We start from the raw sequence: 13,990 nt of genomic DNA, 5'->3' as shown, positions 1-13,990 counted from the left end.
CCGCCCACTGCTTCTTGTCCTACCCTCTGTTGCTTTGGAGACTGGCTTGACTCCCTCTTCTTTGGGGGCAGCCCCTGAGATATTGGAACACAGCTCTCCTGTCTCCCCTAGTCCTTCTTTTCATTAAAGTAGACACATACCCAATTCCTGCGACTGTTCTTTGTACGTTTTGGCCTCCAGTCTCCTAATCATAAACCTCCAAGGGGCCTCAACGGCCCTCTCAAAGGATGCAAATGACCACCTTTGTCTGCAAGGAATAGAAATCCTTCCCTTCCCCACCATCCAGTCAGAAGTGAAAAAGCTTTTTGGATGAGAAGGGAAACGTCTTCAAAAGAAAAGAAAAAAAACAAGAAAGTCCGCTTGCCTCCTGCAAAAAAAGCACCTTTGGGGCAACCATGACCTGGAGAACGGAGAATCTCTACAACAGATAGAAACTCAGCAAGGAGAGATTCAACCTGGAAATAAGGAAGAATTTCCTGGCAGTGAGAAACAATCAACCCGTGGAACAGAAGTTGCCTTCGGAAGTTGTGGTTGCTCCATCACTGGAGGATTTCAAGGAGAGATTGGACAAATAATTTGTGTAAAATGGTCTAGGGTTTCCTGCCTGAGCAGGGGGTTGGACTAGAAGACCTCCAAGGTCCCTTCCAGCTCCATTCGGATTGTTTGATTGATTGAGCAGGGGGTTGGACTAGAAGACCTCTAAGGTCTCTTCCAGCTCCATTCGGATTGATTGACTGATTGAACAGGGGGTTGGACTAGAGGACCTCTAAGGTCTCTTCCAGCTCCATTCGGATTGATTGATTGATTGATTGATTGATTGAGCAGGGGGTTGGACTAGAAGACCTCTAAGGTCTCTTCCAGCTCCATTCTGATTGATTGACTGATTGAGCAGGGGTTGGACTAGAAGACCTCTTAAGGTCCCTTCCAGCTCCATTCTAATTGATTGACTGATTGAACAGGGGGTTGGACTAGAGGACCTCTAAGGTCTCTTCCAACTCTATTCTGATTGATTGATTGAACAGGGGTTGGACTAGAGGACCTCAGGTCTCTTCCAACTGTATTCTGATTGATTGATTGAACAGGGGGTTGGACTAGATGACCTCTAAGGTCCCCTTCCAGCTCCATTCTGATTGATTGATTGGCTGACCTTTGTTGCTCTTCTCCACATTTAAAATCTCTCCTCAGAAAGGATGGAGGGGAGGGGTTCCCAAAGGTCATCTATTGGCAGAGTTTGCGCCGTGGTGGGGATGCTTTCCCAATGCGGATTGGCTGTGCTTGTGAAGAGCCCCCTTGTCAAAGACTCCCTTGCAGACAGAAGAGAAAGCAGAAGCCCGGGGGAGTGGGGGGGGGTTGGGGGAGGGGTTGCTTTGTCCTTCTCGCTCCTGGCGAGAACTTCCACGGCCTGGCTGCCCCTGGGACCGACCGACCGGCCGAAGGAAGCCCAGCCAAGGACAGAGGAGCCATTCAGAGGGCGAAGACACAACTCTCCCTTTTGCAGAGGAGCCCCCCCCCCCCGCTCCCATTTCAATATAGCTCTGGGTTGCTCCCCCCTCCCTTCGGGGAGCCTCTCATGGGAGTCCTTGACTTAGCAATCGCGCTGAGACTTATATGCCGCTTTCACGGTGCTTTTCCAGCCCTCTCTAAGCGGTTTACAGAGTCAGCCTCTTGCCCCCAACAATCTGGGTCCTCATTTGACCCACCTTGGATGGAGGGAAGGAGAGAGGGAGGGAGGGAGGGAAGGGGGGAGAGAGGGAGGAAGGAAGGAAGGAAGGAGGAAGGAAAGAAGGAAGGAGGGAGGGAGGGAGGGAGGGAGGGAGGGAGGGGAGGGAAGGAAGGAAGGAAGGAAGGAAGGAAGGAAGGAAGGAGGGAGGGAGGAGGAGAGAGGGAGGGAGGGAGGGAGGGAGGAAGGAAGGAGCCCTCTCTCTAAGCGGTTTACAGAGTCAGCCTCTGCCCCCAACAATCTGGGTCCTCCTTTTATCGACCTGGGAAGGATGGAAGGCTGAGTCAACCTGGAGCCATTCAGGATCAAACTCCTGGCAGTGGGCTTCGAACCACTGGCTTCTAACCACTGTGCCACCAGATATAGAACAGGTGATGATAGGTAGGTAGCAGACAGATAGACAGATGTGTACGTACATACACATATACAGAGAGAGAGAGAGAGAGAGAGAGAGAGAGAGAGAGAGAGAGAGAGGATGGATGGATACACACACACACACACACACACACAGAAAGAGAGGATAGATGGATGGATGGATGTAGGCAGGCAGGCATACATACATACATACATACATATATAGAGAGAAAGATGAATGTAGACAGACAGACACACATACATATAGAGAGACTAGATAGATAGATAATAGATAGACAGACAGACAGACAGATATATATATATATATATAGAGAGAGAGAGAGACAGAGAGACCGCATAGATAGATAAACAGGCATACAGACAGACAGACAGACACACACCCCACACACACACACACACAGACATGATAGATAGATAGATAGATAGATAGATAGATAGATAGATAGATAGATAGATAGATGCAGAGAGACAGACAGACAGACAGAAAGACAGAGACAGACAGACAGACAGACACACATAGAGAGAGGATAGATAGATAGATAGATAGATAGATAGATAGATAGATAGATGATAGATAGATAGATAGATAGATAGATAGATAGATAGATAGATAGATAGATAGCAATAGATATATACAGCTTCACAGTGCTTTCCAGCCCTCTCTATTAGCGGTTTACAGAGTCCACCTGTTGTTTCCAACAATCTGGGTCCTCATTTGACCCACCTGGGAAGGAGGGAAGGCCGAGTCAACCTGGAGCCTGGTGAGAATCAAACTCTGGCAGTTGGCAGAGTTAGCCTGCACCCCTGCCTTCTAACCACTGAGCCACCATGGCTCCTAAGTGAGTTTGTTTATTTATTTATTTGTTTATTTTTATTTATTTAATTTATTTAATTAAGTGAGTTTTGTCCCTATTTTACGACACCTTTCTTGCCATCGTTGTTAAGCGAATCCCTGCAGTTGTTGAGTTAGCGACATGGCCGTTAAGTGAATCTGGCTTCCCCCTCCCGGACTTGGCTTGTCAGATGGTCACCAAAGGGGATCACGTGACACCACCACCCCGGGGGGGGGACACTGCGACCATCATAAATACGAGGCGGTTGCCAAGCGGCCGAATTTTGATCCTGTGACTGCAAGGGATGCAGCGACAGTCAATAAGTGTGGAAAAACGGTCGTAAGTCCCTTTTTTCCCCTCCAGGGCCATTATAACTTGGAATGGTCACTAAAAGAACAGTTATAAGTTCGAGGACTTCCTGTATTGTAAAACCTTCTTGTTCTAGACTTCTGGCCTGCCCTCGCTGGAGAAACTGCACCAGGCTTGGAATAAAATGTCTGTTTGGACTAACATTTCCCCCTGTTTGTAACCAGGAAGTAAAGGGAGAGCAGGTAGAGAATTTGTCAGGGGCCGTTTAGGGGTCACGACCTCCCCCTGCCTCCCCCCTTTCCTTTTTTGCACAGAGGCAGGAGGTGGGATTCTACTGGTTCAGACTGGTTCTATCGAACCGGTTGTTATGATTCTGCGCAGTCCGGAGAACCAGCAAATCACGGTGACATCCTGACTACAAATTTCATGACTTGAGTAATTATGATTGAGGGATTATGAGCCGTTAGGCCAGAAAGCTAAGGAGTTGGGTGTACAAGTAGTGGTTGTTGTTGTTTTTTCCCCCAATCTATACTTCCAACCAAAAGTCAACGTCCGGTAAGAGAACGAAGGATTGTAGAACTGAACCACTGGCTAAATATCTATGGAGATTCTCTGTCATCCAGGTCAGGGGTCGCCAACCTTTTGGACCTCAGGAACCACCAACTCCTCATTTTAAATCCAACAGGCCAGAAACCCTGGGAAAATCCCCCAAAAAGTGGGCAGGAAAATCCCCCACCCCTTTTTCCTACAGATCGATCGTTCTTTATTTGGGATCGCAGGATACCGTCTCCAGCTCCGTTCTCAGGGGGAGAGAAAGAGAGAGAGGGAGGGAGAGACTTTTGGCTTCATGCAAGGAAAGCAGCAGAAGCCGCAGAAGTCTTTCTTTCTCTCCCCCAAACTCTGCCAGGAATGAGTCTTTGCCGGCGCAGCCTCTTGGAGCAGGAGGCCTTGCAGGGTCCCAAAGACTCATTTCTGGCGGAGTTTGGGGGAGAGAAAGAAAGACTTTTGCTGCTTTCTTTGCGTGCAGCCAGAAGCAGAAGAAGAAAGAAGCGGAAAGAAGCAGCCCGGTGGCCAGGCCAGGCGCGTGGGGCGCGTGGGGCAAGTTCCCCCACCTGCCCTTTCCCCCTCCCCTCACTCCCTTGAGTTGTTTGCAATTCAAGAGACACAAGCCTTGTGTTCCCACGGGCCATGTGGGCGGCGCAGCCTTGTGTTCCCGCACAGCCTGGATTTATTGCTTTGGGGGGGACATTTCTCTGCAGATCACCCAAATTTTCTCATGGACCATCAGTGGTCTTTGGCCCAATGGTTGGCGACCATTGTCCCAGGTCACGATTGTCCCAAAGGTGCTTTTTTTTTCAAGACGCAACTGGACTTTCTTTTATTTTATTTTTCTTTGAAGACGTTTTGCTTCTTATCCAAGGAGCTTCTTCAGATCTGACTGGATGGTGGGGAAGGGAAGGATTTATGCTCCTTGCAGACAGCTGGTCATTTTACATCCTTTTAGGGGGCCCTTGAGGCCACTGGGGGGGTTTAGCCGTGTCCTAGGATGTCACCTGAGTGATGCAAGGGGGTGTGGAGAAGACTCCACACATCTGCAGGGAAACATCTGCAGAAAACACCCGGCAGCCAAGAAGCCTCCACCCCGATTTGCGCTACTCAGGTAACCCTGAAACCCACTCAGGAAGAGGCTACTTCCACGGTCCTCACCTTTAGGTTCCACGCCGTTGGAGTTGAAATGCATCCTTTTCTGGCACTCGGTGCAGCTCATCAGGAACCTGGTCACCGCTTCTCGTGGGAGGAAGGCGTAGGTCTCCGCAATCTGAAAGAGGAAGAAGAAGAAGAAGAAACCAAAATGACATCTATGACTTTGCCAAGGCAGCATCCAAGGGGAGGCCCCACCAACTCCATCTGGCAACCCACCACGGATCTCCATTCAAAGGCAAAACTCTGCCTACAGGAAGTCCTCAAGTTATGACCACAATGGAGCCCGATATTTCTGTTGCTAAGTGTGATGTTTGTCAAGTGACCACTTTCCTTGCCACCATTAAGTGAATCACAGAGAGAGAAAGAGAGAGAGGCAGAGAGACAGGATAGATAAATGATAGATAGATAGATAGATAGATAGATAGATAGATAGATAGATAGATGGATGGATGGATGGATGGATGGATGGATGGATGGATGGATGGATGGATGGATGGATGGATGGATAGAATTAGAGATAGAGAAATAGAGATAGATAGAGATAGATAAAGATAAAGATAGAGATGGATATAGATAGAGAGATAGTAATAGAAATAGAGATAGATAAATGAGATAGATTGATAAGATAGAGATAAAATACATAGATATAGATATATCTTATCTCTATCTACATAGGCAGATAAAGATATAGATAGAAATAAGATATAGATAGATAGATAGATAGATAAATAGATAGATATAGAGATAGATATAGAAATAGAAATAGAGAGAGAGAGAGAGAGATAGAGATATAGATACAGAAATAGATAGATATAGCGATAGAGATAGATAAGATAGATAGATAGATAGATAGATAGATAGATAGATAGATAGATAGATATGGGTAGAGGTAGATAGAGATAGATAAGATATAGAGATGGATATAGATAGATATAGAGACTTACATATATAACGTTTCCCTGAAAATAAGACCTATCGCAAAAAAATAAGCCCCAGAATGTTTTTCCACAAGCGCCTAATATAAGCTCTATCCCCTCCAAAAATAAGCCCTCCTTAAGAGCCTTAGTCACATGGTTGTAAGGTGAATCTGGCTTCTCACGGACTTTGCTTGTCAGAAGTTGGCCAAAGGAGGATCCCGTGACCCCGGAACTGTTATAAATGCGAGTCAGTTGTCAAGGGTCTGAATTTTGATCATGTATCAGGTCTGCCTCTTCTGAATCCAAGCTGGAAGTGGGGTGCCAGAGCCTTTCGCAGGTCTCCAGAAGTGACCTCATCCTTGCTGGCTACAGATGAGTAAGGATTACATCTTCGTTTTGATATATGTCTTCTAATGATGCCCGGAAGGAGATTAGCTCATGTCTCTCATACTCCTGACTCATCTTCAGCTGGTTGTCAATGTCCACACACACACACCCCCAAAGTCTTCTCGGATCTCAGTTCTTCAATTCCCTCAATTCCCCATTTTTTATAGAAAACCATTTCCCTCCCCCCCCCCTCCCTGGATGTAGATCCCTGACATACAACCATAACCGAGCCCCAAATTTCCATTGCTAACCGGTTGGGAAGTGAGCTCGGCCCTATTTTACGACTTTTCTGGCCACCGCTGTTAAGTGAATCACCGCAGCCAAGTTATTCACAGGGGTCGTTCAATGAATCCTGCTTCATTGAACAACCTGGGGAAGGGAGGGGAGGAGAGATGAGGGGAGGGGAGGAGAGGAAAGGAAAGGAAAGGAAAGGGGAAGGAAAGGGGAAAAAAAGGAAACGTAAGGAAAGAATGGAGAAGGGAATATAAGAAGGGAAGGGAAATACAGTAAGGAAGGAAAAGAAAGGAAAAGGAAGGGAAGGGAAGGAAAAGGAAATAAAGAAGGCATGGGAGGAAATAAAAGAAAGGAAGAAGGGAAGGGAAATAAAAGAAAGGAAAAAGGGAAGGGAATAGAAAGGGGGGAAGGGAACAAAGGGAAGGGAAAGAAAAGAAGAAAGGAAAGGAAAAGAAATAAAGAAGGGAAGGAAACTGATTAATTGTTCTCACTGTCAGAAAGTTTCTCCTTCTTTCCAGATTAAATCTCTTCCTTGTTCAGTTTCCATCCATTATTCCTTGTCTGGCCTTCAAAGATGCCTTGGAAAATAGCTTGACCCCCCTCCTCCTCTCTGTGGCAGCCTCTCAAATATTGGGAGATTCTCTCCTGTCTCCCCTGGTCCTTCTCTTCCCTAGACTAGCCAGGCCCAGGTCCTGCAATTCCATTCTTCATATGTTTTAGCCTCCAGTCCCCTAAAATCATCTTGGTTGCTCTTCTCTGCACTTTTTCTAGAGTCTCAACCTCTTTTTTGATAGTCTACTGACCAAAACTGGATGCAGGACTCTAGGTGTGGCCTTTTTGGCGGGGAGGTGGGACTACCCAGCCGTTTCAGCAAGAGGGGGGCTGATTCATTTCCATTAAATCTTTGATCTACGGCTGGGCCAGCCAATCCACCAGCGCCAGGAAGACAAACGCTTGGGGAATCTGACACAGAGGTGAGATCCAAAAAAAATTTCTACCAGTTCTGTGGGCATAGCTTGGTGAGCGTGGCATGGCTGGGTGGGTGTGGCTTGGTGGGTGTGCCAGGGGAAGGATATACTGCAAAATCCCCCTTCCCTCCCCAGCCCACTAGCCTGCTTTCCAGCTCCGTTCTCCTGTGCAGGGCAACCAAAGGAGACCCAGCCAATCAGCTGGGACTCAATGGGAGGCGGAGAATAGAGGGGGGCGGGGCCAGTCAAAGGTGGGATTTGCCAGTTCTCCAAATTACTCAAAATCTCCACCACCGGTTCTCCAGAACCGGTCAGAACCAGCTGAATACCAACTCTTATCTGATGGGGACCTGTAACTTGTAGGGGGGCGTGCGTAAGCGCACCAACGTGCCTACCATCCCTGTCCTAGTGTTTCTTTTATATATATTTTTTATTTTTCTTATATGTATCCATGTATTCATAACTATGTTTTACTTGTACCTATTACTTTGTAAGCAATCGACAAACAAACAAACAAACAAATAAATAAATAAACAAACAAACTCTAATAATCTGTTTGGGTTTCAACACAATTGCAAGCCCTAGGAGTGGTTTTAGGATGAAGGCTGCACATTTCGGGGTGTGAAAGAGAGAAGGACAGGTGGTCCTCGACTTACAACACTTCATTTAGTGACCGAAGTTACAGCGGCTCTGAAAAATGTGACTTAGGACCGGTTTTTTTTCACATTTAAAACTTTTCCAGTGCCTGCATGATCACGTGAGCAAAATTTGGACGTTTGGCAACCGCTTCATATTTGTGATGGTTGCAGTGAACACTTTTGGTGTCTTTCTCGAGCAAAGTCAAACGTCTGCAAGAAAACCACCAAGCTCAGAGAAAACCAAGGACCCCAAAGCCCCCCCACTTCCTCCTTTTCTTTGCAAAACCCTTTCCCATCTAGCACTGATGATGTTGCCTACTTGGGTCATGAAAAGTCTGCAAGAAAACTACCAAGCTCAGAAAAGCACCAAGGATTCCACAGTCTTCCTTCCTTCCTTCCTTCCTTCCTTCCTTCCTTCCTTCCTTCCTTCCTTCCTTCCTTCCTTCCTTTCCTTTCCTTTCCTTTCCTTTCCTTCCTTCCTTCCTTCCTTCCTTCCTTCCTTCCTTCCTTCCTTTTCCTCCTCTCCCCTCCCTTCTAGCACTGATGATGTTCCCTAGTTGGGTCATGAAAGGTCTGCAAGAAAACAGCCAAGCTCAGAGAGCACCAAGGACCCCACAGTCAGTCAGTCCTTCCTTCCTCCCTCCCTCCCTCCCTCCCTCCCTCCCTCCTTCCTTCACCTCTCCCCTCCCTTCTAGCACTGATGATGTTCCCTAGTTGGGTCATGAAAGGTCTGCAAGAAAACAGCCAAGCTCAGAGAGCACCAAGGACCCCACAGTCCTTCCTTCCTTCCTTCCTTCCTTCCTTCCTTCCTTCCTTCCTTCCTTCCTTCCTTCCTTCCTTCCTTCCTTCCTTCCTTCCTTCCTTCCTTCCTTCTTTCCTCCCTCCCTTCCTTCTAGCACTGAAGATGTCACCTAGCTGGGTAATTAAATGTCTGCAAGAAAACCACCAAGCTCAGAGAGCACCAAGGACCCCACAGGCCTCCTCCTCCTCCTCTTCCTCCTGCCCACAAACCCCTTTCTCTTGGAAAATTGACGTTACCTGCTTGGATCATGAAACGTTTACAAGAAAAACACTAATCTCTGAGAACACCAAAGACCCCACAACACCCCCCCTCTCCTTCCTCCTCTTCTCCACAAATTCCACTCCCTTCTAACACTGATGATGTTCCCTGGTTGGGTCATGAAACGTCTGCAAGGAAAACCCCCAAGCTCAGAGGGCACCAAGGACCCCACAGTTCAACCCCGAGCCACAAATATTCAATTAGGCTCCCACCTGTTAAGTCTGGCAACCTTAGAGGGACTGCAAATTGTTCTCCAGCAGGAGGGGGGGGGAAAAAACCTTTCCCTTATATTTTGTCGTTGTTGCAAAAGCTGGCCTGGTGTGTGACAATGAAGCTCCTTAGGTGGGTGCCTCAATGCAAGACGACAATGTCACCACCACGGCAGGGGTGGGATTCTACCTGGTCGCACCGGTTCTACAGAACCGGTTGTTACGATTCTGTGCAGTTCAGAGAACCTGCAAATCGCACCATTGCCTGGCCCAAATTGCAAGCAAATTTTTTGTGTGACAAACTCGGGCAGCAGATTGCAGAAAGGTAGATCTCTGAGTGAATCTGTGATTCTGGGAGCAACTCAACCTGCCCGCCTGCTTTGCCTGATTTGGGGGGTAAAAGTGGCTTCTTTCTTTAAATAAAAAATTCAACATTTACATCAATATTTACATTATTGACACACAAGCCACGCCCAGCCAGTCACATGACCGCCCAGCCACGCCCACAGAACCGGTTGTAAAGAAATTTGAATCCCACCCCCCGGTAACCCAGTAGCACCGCCAGTTATCTCCAGAAAACATTCTCCAAGCTTTTCAAATATAATCAGCAGCCCCATCTATTCTTAGCAACTCTGCAGAGAGCTCCTTCTGTTTCCTGCTCCAATTAATCCTCGCCGGGCTGCATGCTAAGAAAAACCTTTTTTTAAAAAAAAAAGAAAAAGAAAAAGAAAAAAAAAGTAAGCTTTCAGTTCCACAGAATTTAAAAAAAACATGGAGGGCCGAGATCACATGAGCTCTCTCTCTCTCTCTCTCTCTTTTTTTATAAATCCTTTAAAAAGCAGTCTGAATCACGAAAAGAAGATGGGACACGTGTGATCTAAAAATCCCCTGTTTTGAAACAAGGTTTTTTGGTTGTTTTTTGCAAAAGCAGGAAGCGAGATCCTCTGACATTTTTTAAAAAAAAAGGTATTTAGATCTCCACTACGTGGCAGTATAACCTAGTTTATGCTTGACCAGCTTAGCAAAGCCAGGCCGGTTGCGAGCAAAGAGCATCATCGGAGTTTACAGCCCAGGAGAAGATGGTTAAGATGGTTGCCTGCTGGCTTGCCATATTTTTTTTCCTCGTGGCCCAAATCTCCCGCAATTTCACACCGCACCTTTCTCGGTGCTGGCTCTCCTAGTTTCCAAGAGCTCAGAAATCGCTGGGCTCTGCCGTTTTTCTTTTAAGATGGTCCGTCCTGCAAAACCTCCGATGACCACGAGCTGGCAGCAAAGAGAGCTTTGGGATTTCTTAGCTCTTGGCCGCCCTCGTGGTTGTTCCAAGATCTGCAGCTGGCTGGCTTGTTTTAAATCAGGTGTCAACCTTGGCACTTTAGACTTGTGGACTTCAACTCCCAGAGTTCCTCAGCCGCTGAGGAACTCTGTGAGTTGAAGTCCACAAGTCTTAAAATTGCCAAGGTTGACACCCTGTTTTAAATGTTTCTCCAGGAAGGAATCTGGAAATCAGGCATCGTCCCTGTAGAAAAGGCAGGTTGTCCTGGACTTACGACCACAATTGAAGCCAACACAAATTTGGGGGGGGGCTCCATTTGACGAGGGCCTTACCTATATGGAGTAAGCGATATCACGATCCTAATTATTTCAGGGGTTCCTACAATTAGCTCAGAATTTATTTATTTTTTTAAAAAAATAAAATTAAAATAAAAAGCGGACTTGGTAAACCGGAAAAATGGTTGAGGCGGATTACCATCCATTTTCTGCTTGGTGTTCACGACTCATAAGAAACGAGCATAAGCAAGGGCTGTGTAGGAGCTGGCCCTTTACCCCCGAGTATGAAAATTAAATTTACTCCGTCCCTTTCACGGGAAATGTGGACATCGGGTGGTAGAGATTCGGTCTGTTTATTTATTTTTCAGATTTAGAGGCTGTCCTTCCTCCTAGGGTCAGGAAGGCGGGGAGCCAATTTATGGAAATATTTTTAGTGCCACGGTTAGACATGTCATGGGGGCTCAAGTCGAGGGACTCTCGGGTTAAAGCGGGTGAGAAATTCAACCCAAGACTCCTCCAGGTTCAGATCTACAATATGGGTGAAACCCCACTGGAAGCAGGGGCTGGACTAGAAGATCTCCAAGGTCCCTTCCAACTCCAATTATTCTGAATCTATTCCGACACCCAATGCCAGAAATAAAAGAATGCTTTCGCAAAACATGGGCAAATTTATTTTTGGGACCCGCCAAAATTCTTCGTTTCCACCATTCTTTTGATTTTTAATTCAAAGCATTAATTTTTTTCAACACCAGCACTGAAAAATATCCCACATGCTCATATTCCAGTGCGCAGTGTATTGTTTATTTTAACTTTGGCAACTTGAAGATGTTGGACTTTAACTCCCAGAATTCCGCAGCCAGCAGAACTGGCTGGGGAATTCTGGGAGTTGAAGTCCACCTATCTTAGTTACCAAGGTTGAAAATCATGCTGCCTGGAGAATTCTGGGAGTTGAAGTCCATTTATTTTAGTTGCCAAGGTTGAAAATCATGCTGGCTGGGGAATTCTGGGAGTTGAAGTCCACCTATCTTAGTTACCAAGGTTGAAAATCATGCTAGCTGGGGATTCTGGGAGTTGAAGTTCGCCTAATCTTAGTTACCAAGGTTGAAAATCATGCTGCCTGGAGAATTCTGGGAGTTGAAGTCCATTTATTTTAGTTGCCAAGGTTGAAAATCATGCTGGCTGGGAATTCTGGGAGTTGAAGTCCACCTATCTTAGTTGCCAAGGTTGAAAATCATGCTGCCTAGGGAATTCTGGGAGTTGAAGTCCACCTATCTTAGTTGCCAAGGTTGAAAATCATGCTGGCTGAAGAATTCTGGGAGTTGAAGTCCACCTATCTTAGTTACCAAGGTTGAAAATCATGCTGCCTGGGGAATTCTGGGAGTTGAAGTCCACCTATCTTAGTTACCAAGGTTGAAAATCATGCTGGCTGAAGAATTCTGGGAGTTGAAGTCCACCTATCTTAGTTACCAAGGTTGAAAATCATGCTGCCTAGGGAATTCTGGGAGTTGAAGTCCACCTATCTTAGTTGCCAAGGTTGAAAATCATGCTGGCTGAAGAATTCTGGGAGTTGAAGTTCACCTATCTTAGTTACCAAGGTTGAAAATCATGCTGCCTGGGGAATTCTGGGAGTTGAAGTCCACCTATCTTAGTTGCCAAGGTTGAAAATCATGCTGGCTGAAGAATTCTGGGAGTTGAAGTCCACCTATCTTAGTTACCAAGGTTGAAAATCATGCTGCCTAGGGAATTCTGGGAGTTGAAGTCCACCTATCTTAGTTACCAAGGTTGAAAATCATGCTGGCTGAAGAATTCTGGGAGTTGAAGTCCACCTATCTTAGTTACCAAGGTTGAAAATCATGCTGCCTGGGGAATTCTGGGAGTTGAAGTCCATTTATTTTAGTTGCCAAGGTTGAAAATCATGCTGCCTGGGGAATTCTGGGAGTTGAAGTTCGCCTAATCTTAGTTACCAAGGTTGAAAATCATGCTAGCTGGGGATTCTGGGAGTTGAAGTTCGCCTAATCTTAGTTACCAAGGTTGAAAATCATGCTGCCTGGGGAATTCTGGGAACTGAAATCCAGTGGAAGTGAAACAGTGATTGAGCTTCAAATCTAGCAAAAAAAAAATCAAGATATCTCCATTTCAGGCCACCATTGTGCCATCTTCCTGGGAAGATAAATTAATTCCCATCAAATCTAAGTCTGGTTTTATTTGAAGAAGTATTTTTTGCCTCCTTTCTCTCTATATTAAGGACTCTCCCAGCTGACAAGTACTTAACGCATCACTCTTCCACTTCAGCTGCCCACAAGGCTAATTTATTTCTGATCCTCTACCTAATAATCCATAAATGAACTCATCTTCCTCATTTTAAACCTGATCGGCTGGTTGCAAGGAGAATAGACAGACCTGAGTCCTTGGCGGTTTCTGAGCTTGGTTGGTTTCTTCAAGACGGTTCATTACCCAGCTAGGTAACACCCTCAGTGCTAAAAGAGAGTGGGGTTTGTGGAGAGGAGGAGAATAAGAAGGGGGGAGGAGGAAGAGGAGGAGGAGGACAGTGGGGTCCTTGGTGTTCTCGGAACTTGGTAGTTTTCTTGCAGGCATTTCATTACTCAACTAGGTAACATCATCAGTGCTAGAAGGGAGTGGGATTTGTGGAGAGGAGGGGAATAACAAGGAGAGGAGGAAGAGGAGGAGGACAGTGCGGTCCTTGGTACTCTCTGTGGTTGCTTTCTTGCAGACGCTTCATTACCCAACTAAGTAACCTCATCAATGCTAAAAGAGAGTGGGGTTTGCAGAGTGGAGGAAAATAAGAAGGGGGGGAGGAGGAAAAAGACGAGGAAGAAGAAGAGGGAGGAGGAGGAGGAGGAGGAGGAGGAGGAGGAGGAGGAGATGATCTTTGGTGCTCTCTGAACTCAGTAGTTTTCTTGCAGACGTTTCATTACCCAAGTAGGTAACATCATCAGTGCCAGAAGAGAGTGGCATTTGCATCTACTAGCACTGAGAATGTTACCTACTTGGGTAATGAAGCAAAAGCACTTAGACTTATGTACCACTCCACAGTGTTTTACCACACCCCCTGAGCAATTTAAAATAT

General features: G+C 46.3%; 1 protein-coding gene across 1 annotated transcript in view; it reads right to left on the bottom strand.

Annotated features, from left to right (window-relative positions):
* Positions 1 to 13,990, bottom strand: part of NOL4L (nucleolar protein 4 like) — a 142,688-nt gene that overhangs the window by 78,630 nt on the left and 50,068 nt on the right. Inside the window, 1 exon segment of the mRNA XM_087962334.1 lies at positions 4,945 to 5,056. Within this exon segment, the coding sequence (XP_087818460.1) occupies positions 4,945 to 5,056 (112 nt within the window).

The sequence above is a fragment of the Notechis scutatus genome, chromosome 3 (genome assembly GCF_049901735.1).
Source record: "Notechis scutatus isolate UNSWTSFEM ecotype Mainland chromosome 3, rNotScu1.2, whole genome shotgun sequence".
Lineage (NCBI taxonomy): Eukaryota > Metazoa > Chordata > Lepidosauria > Squamata > Elapidae > Notechis > Notechis scutatus.
The sequence above is the reverse complement of the archived record's forward strand: the minus strand, read 5'-3'. Positions and strand labels throughout refer to the sequence as shown.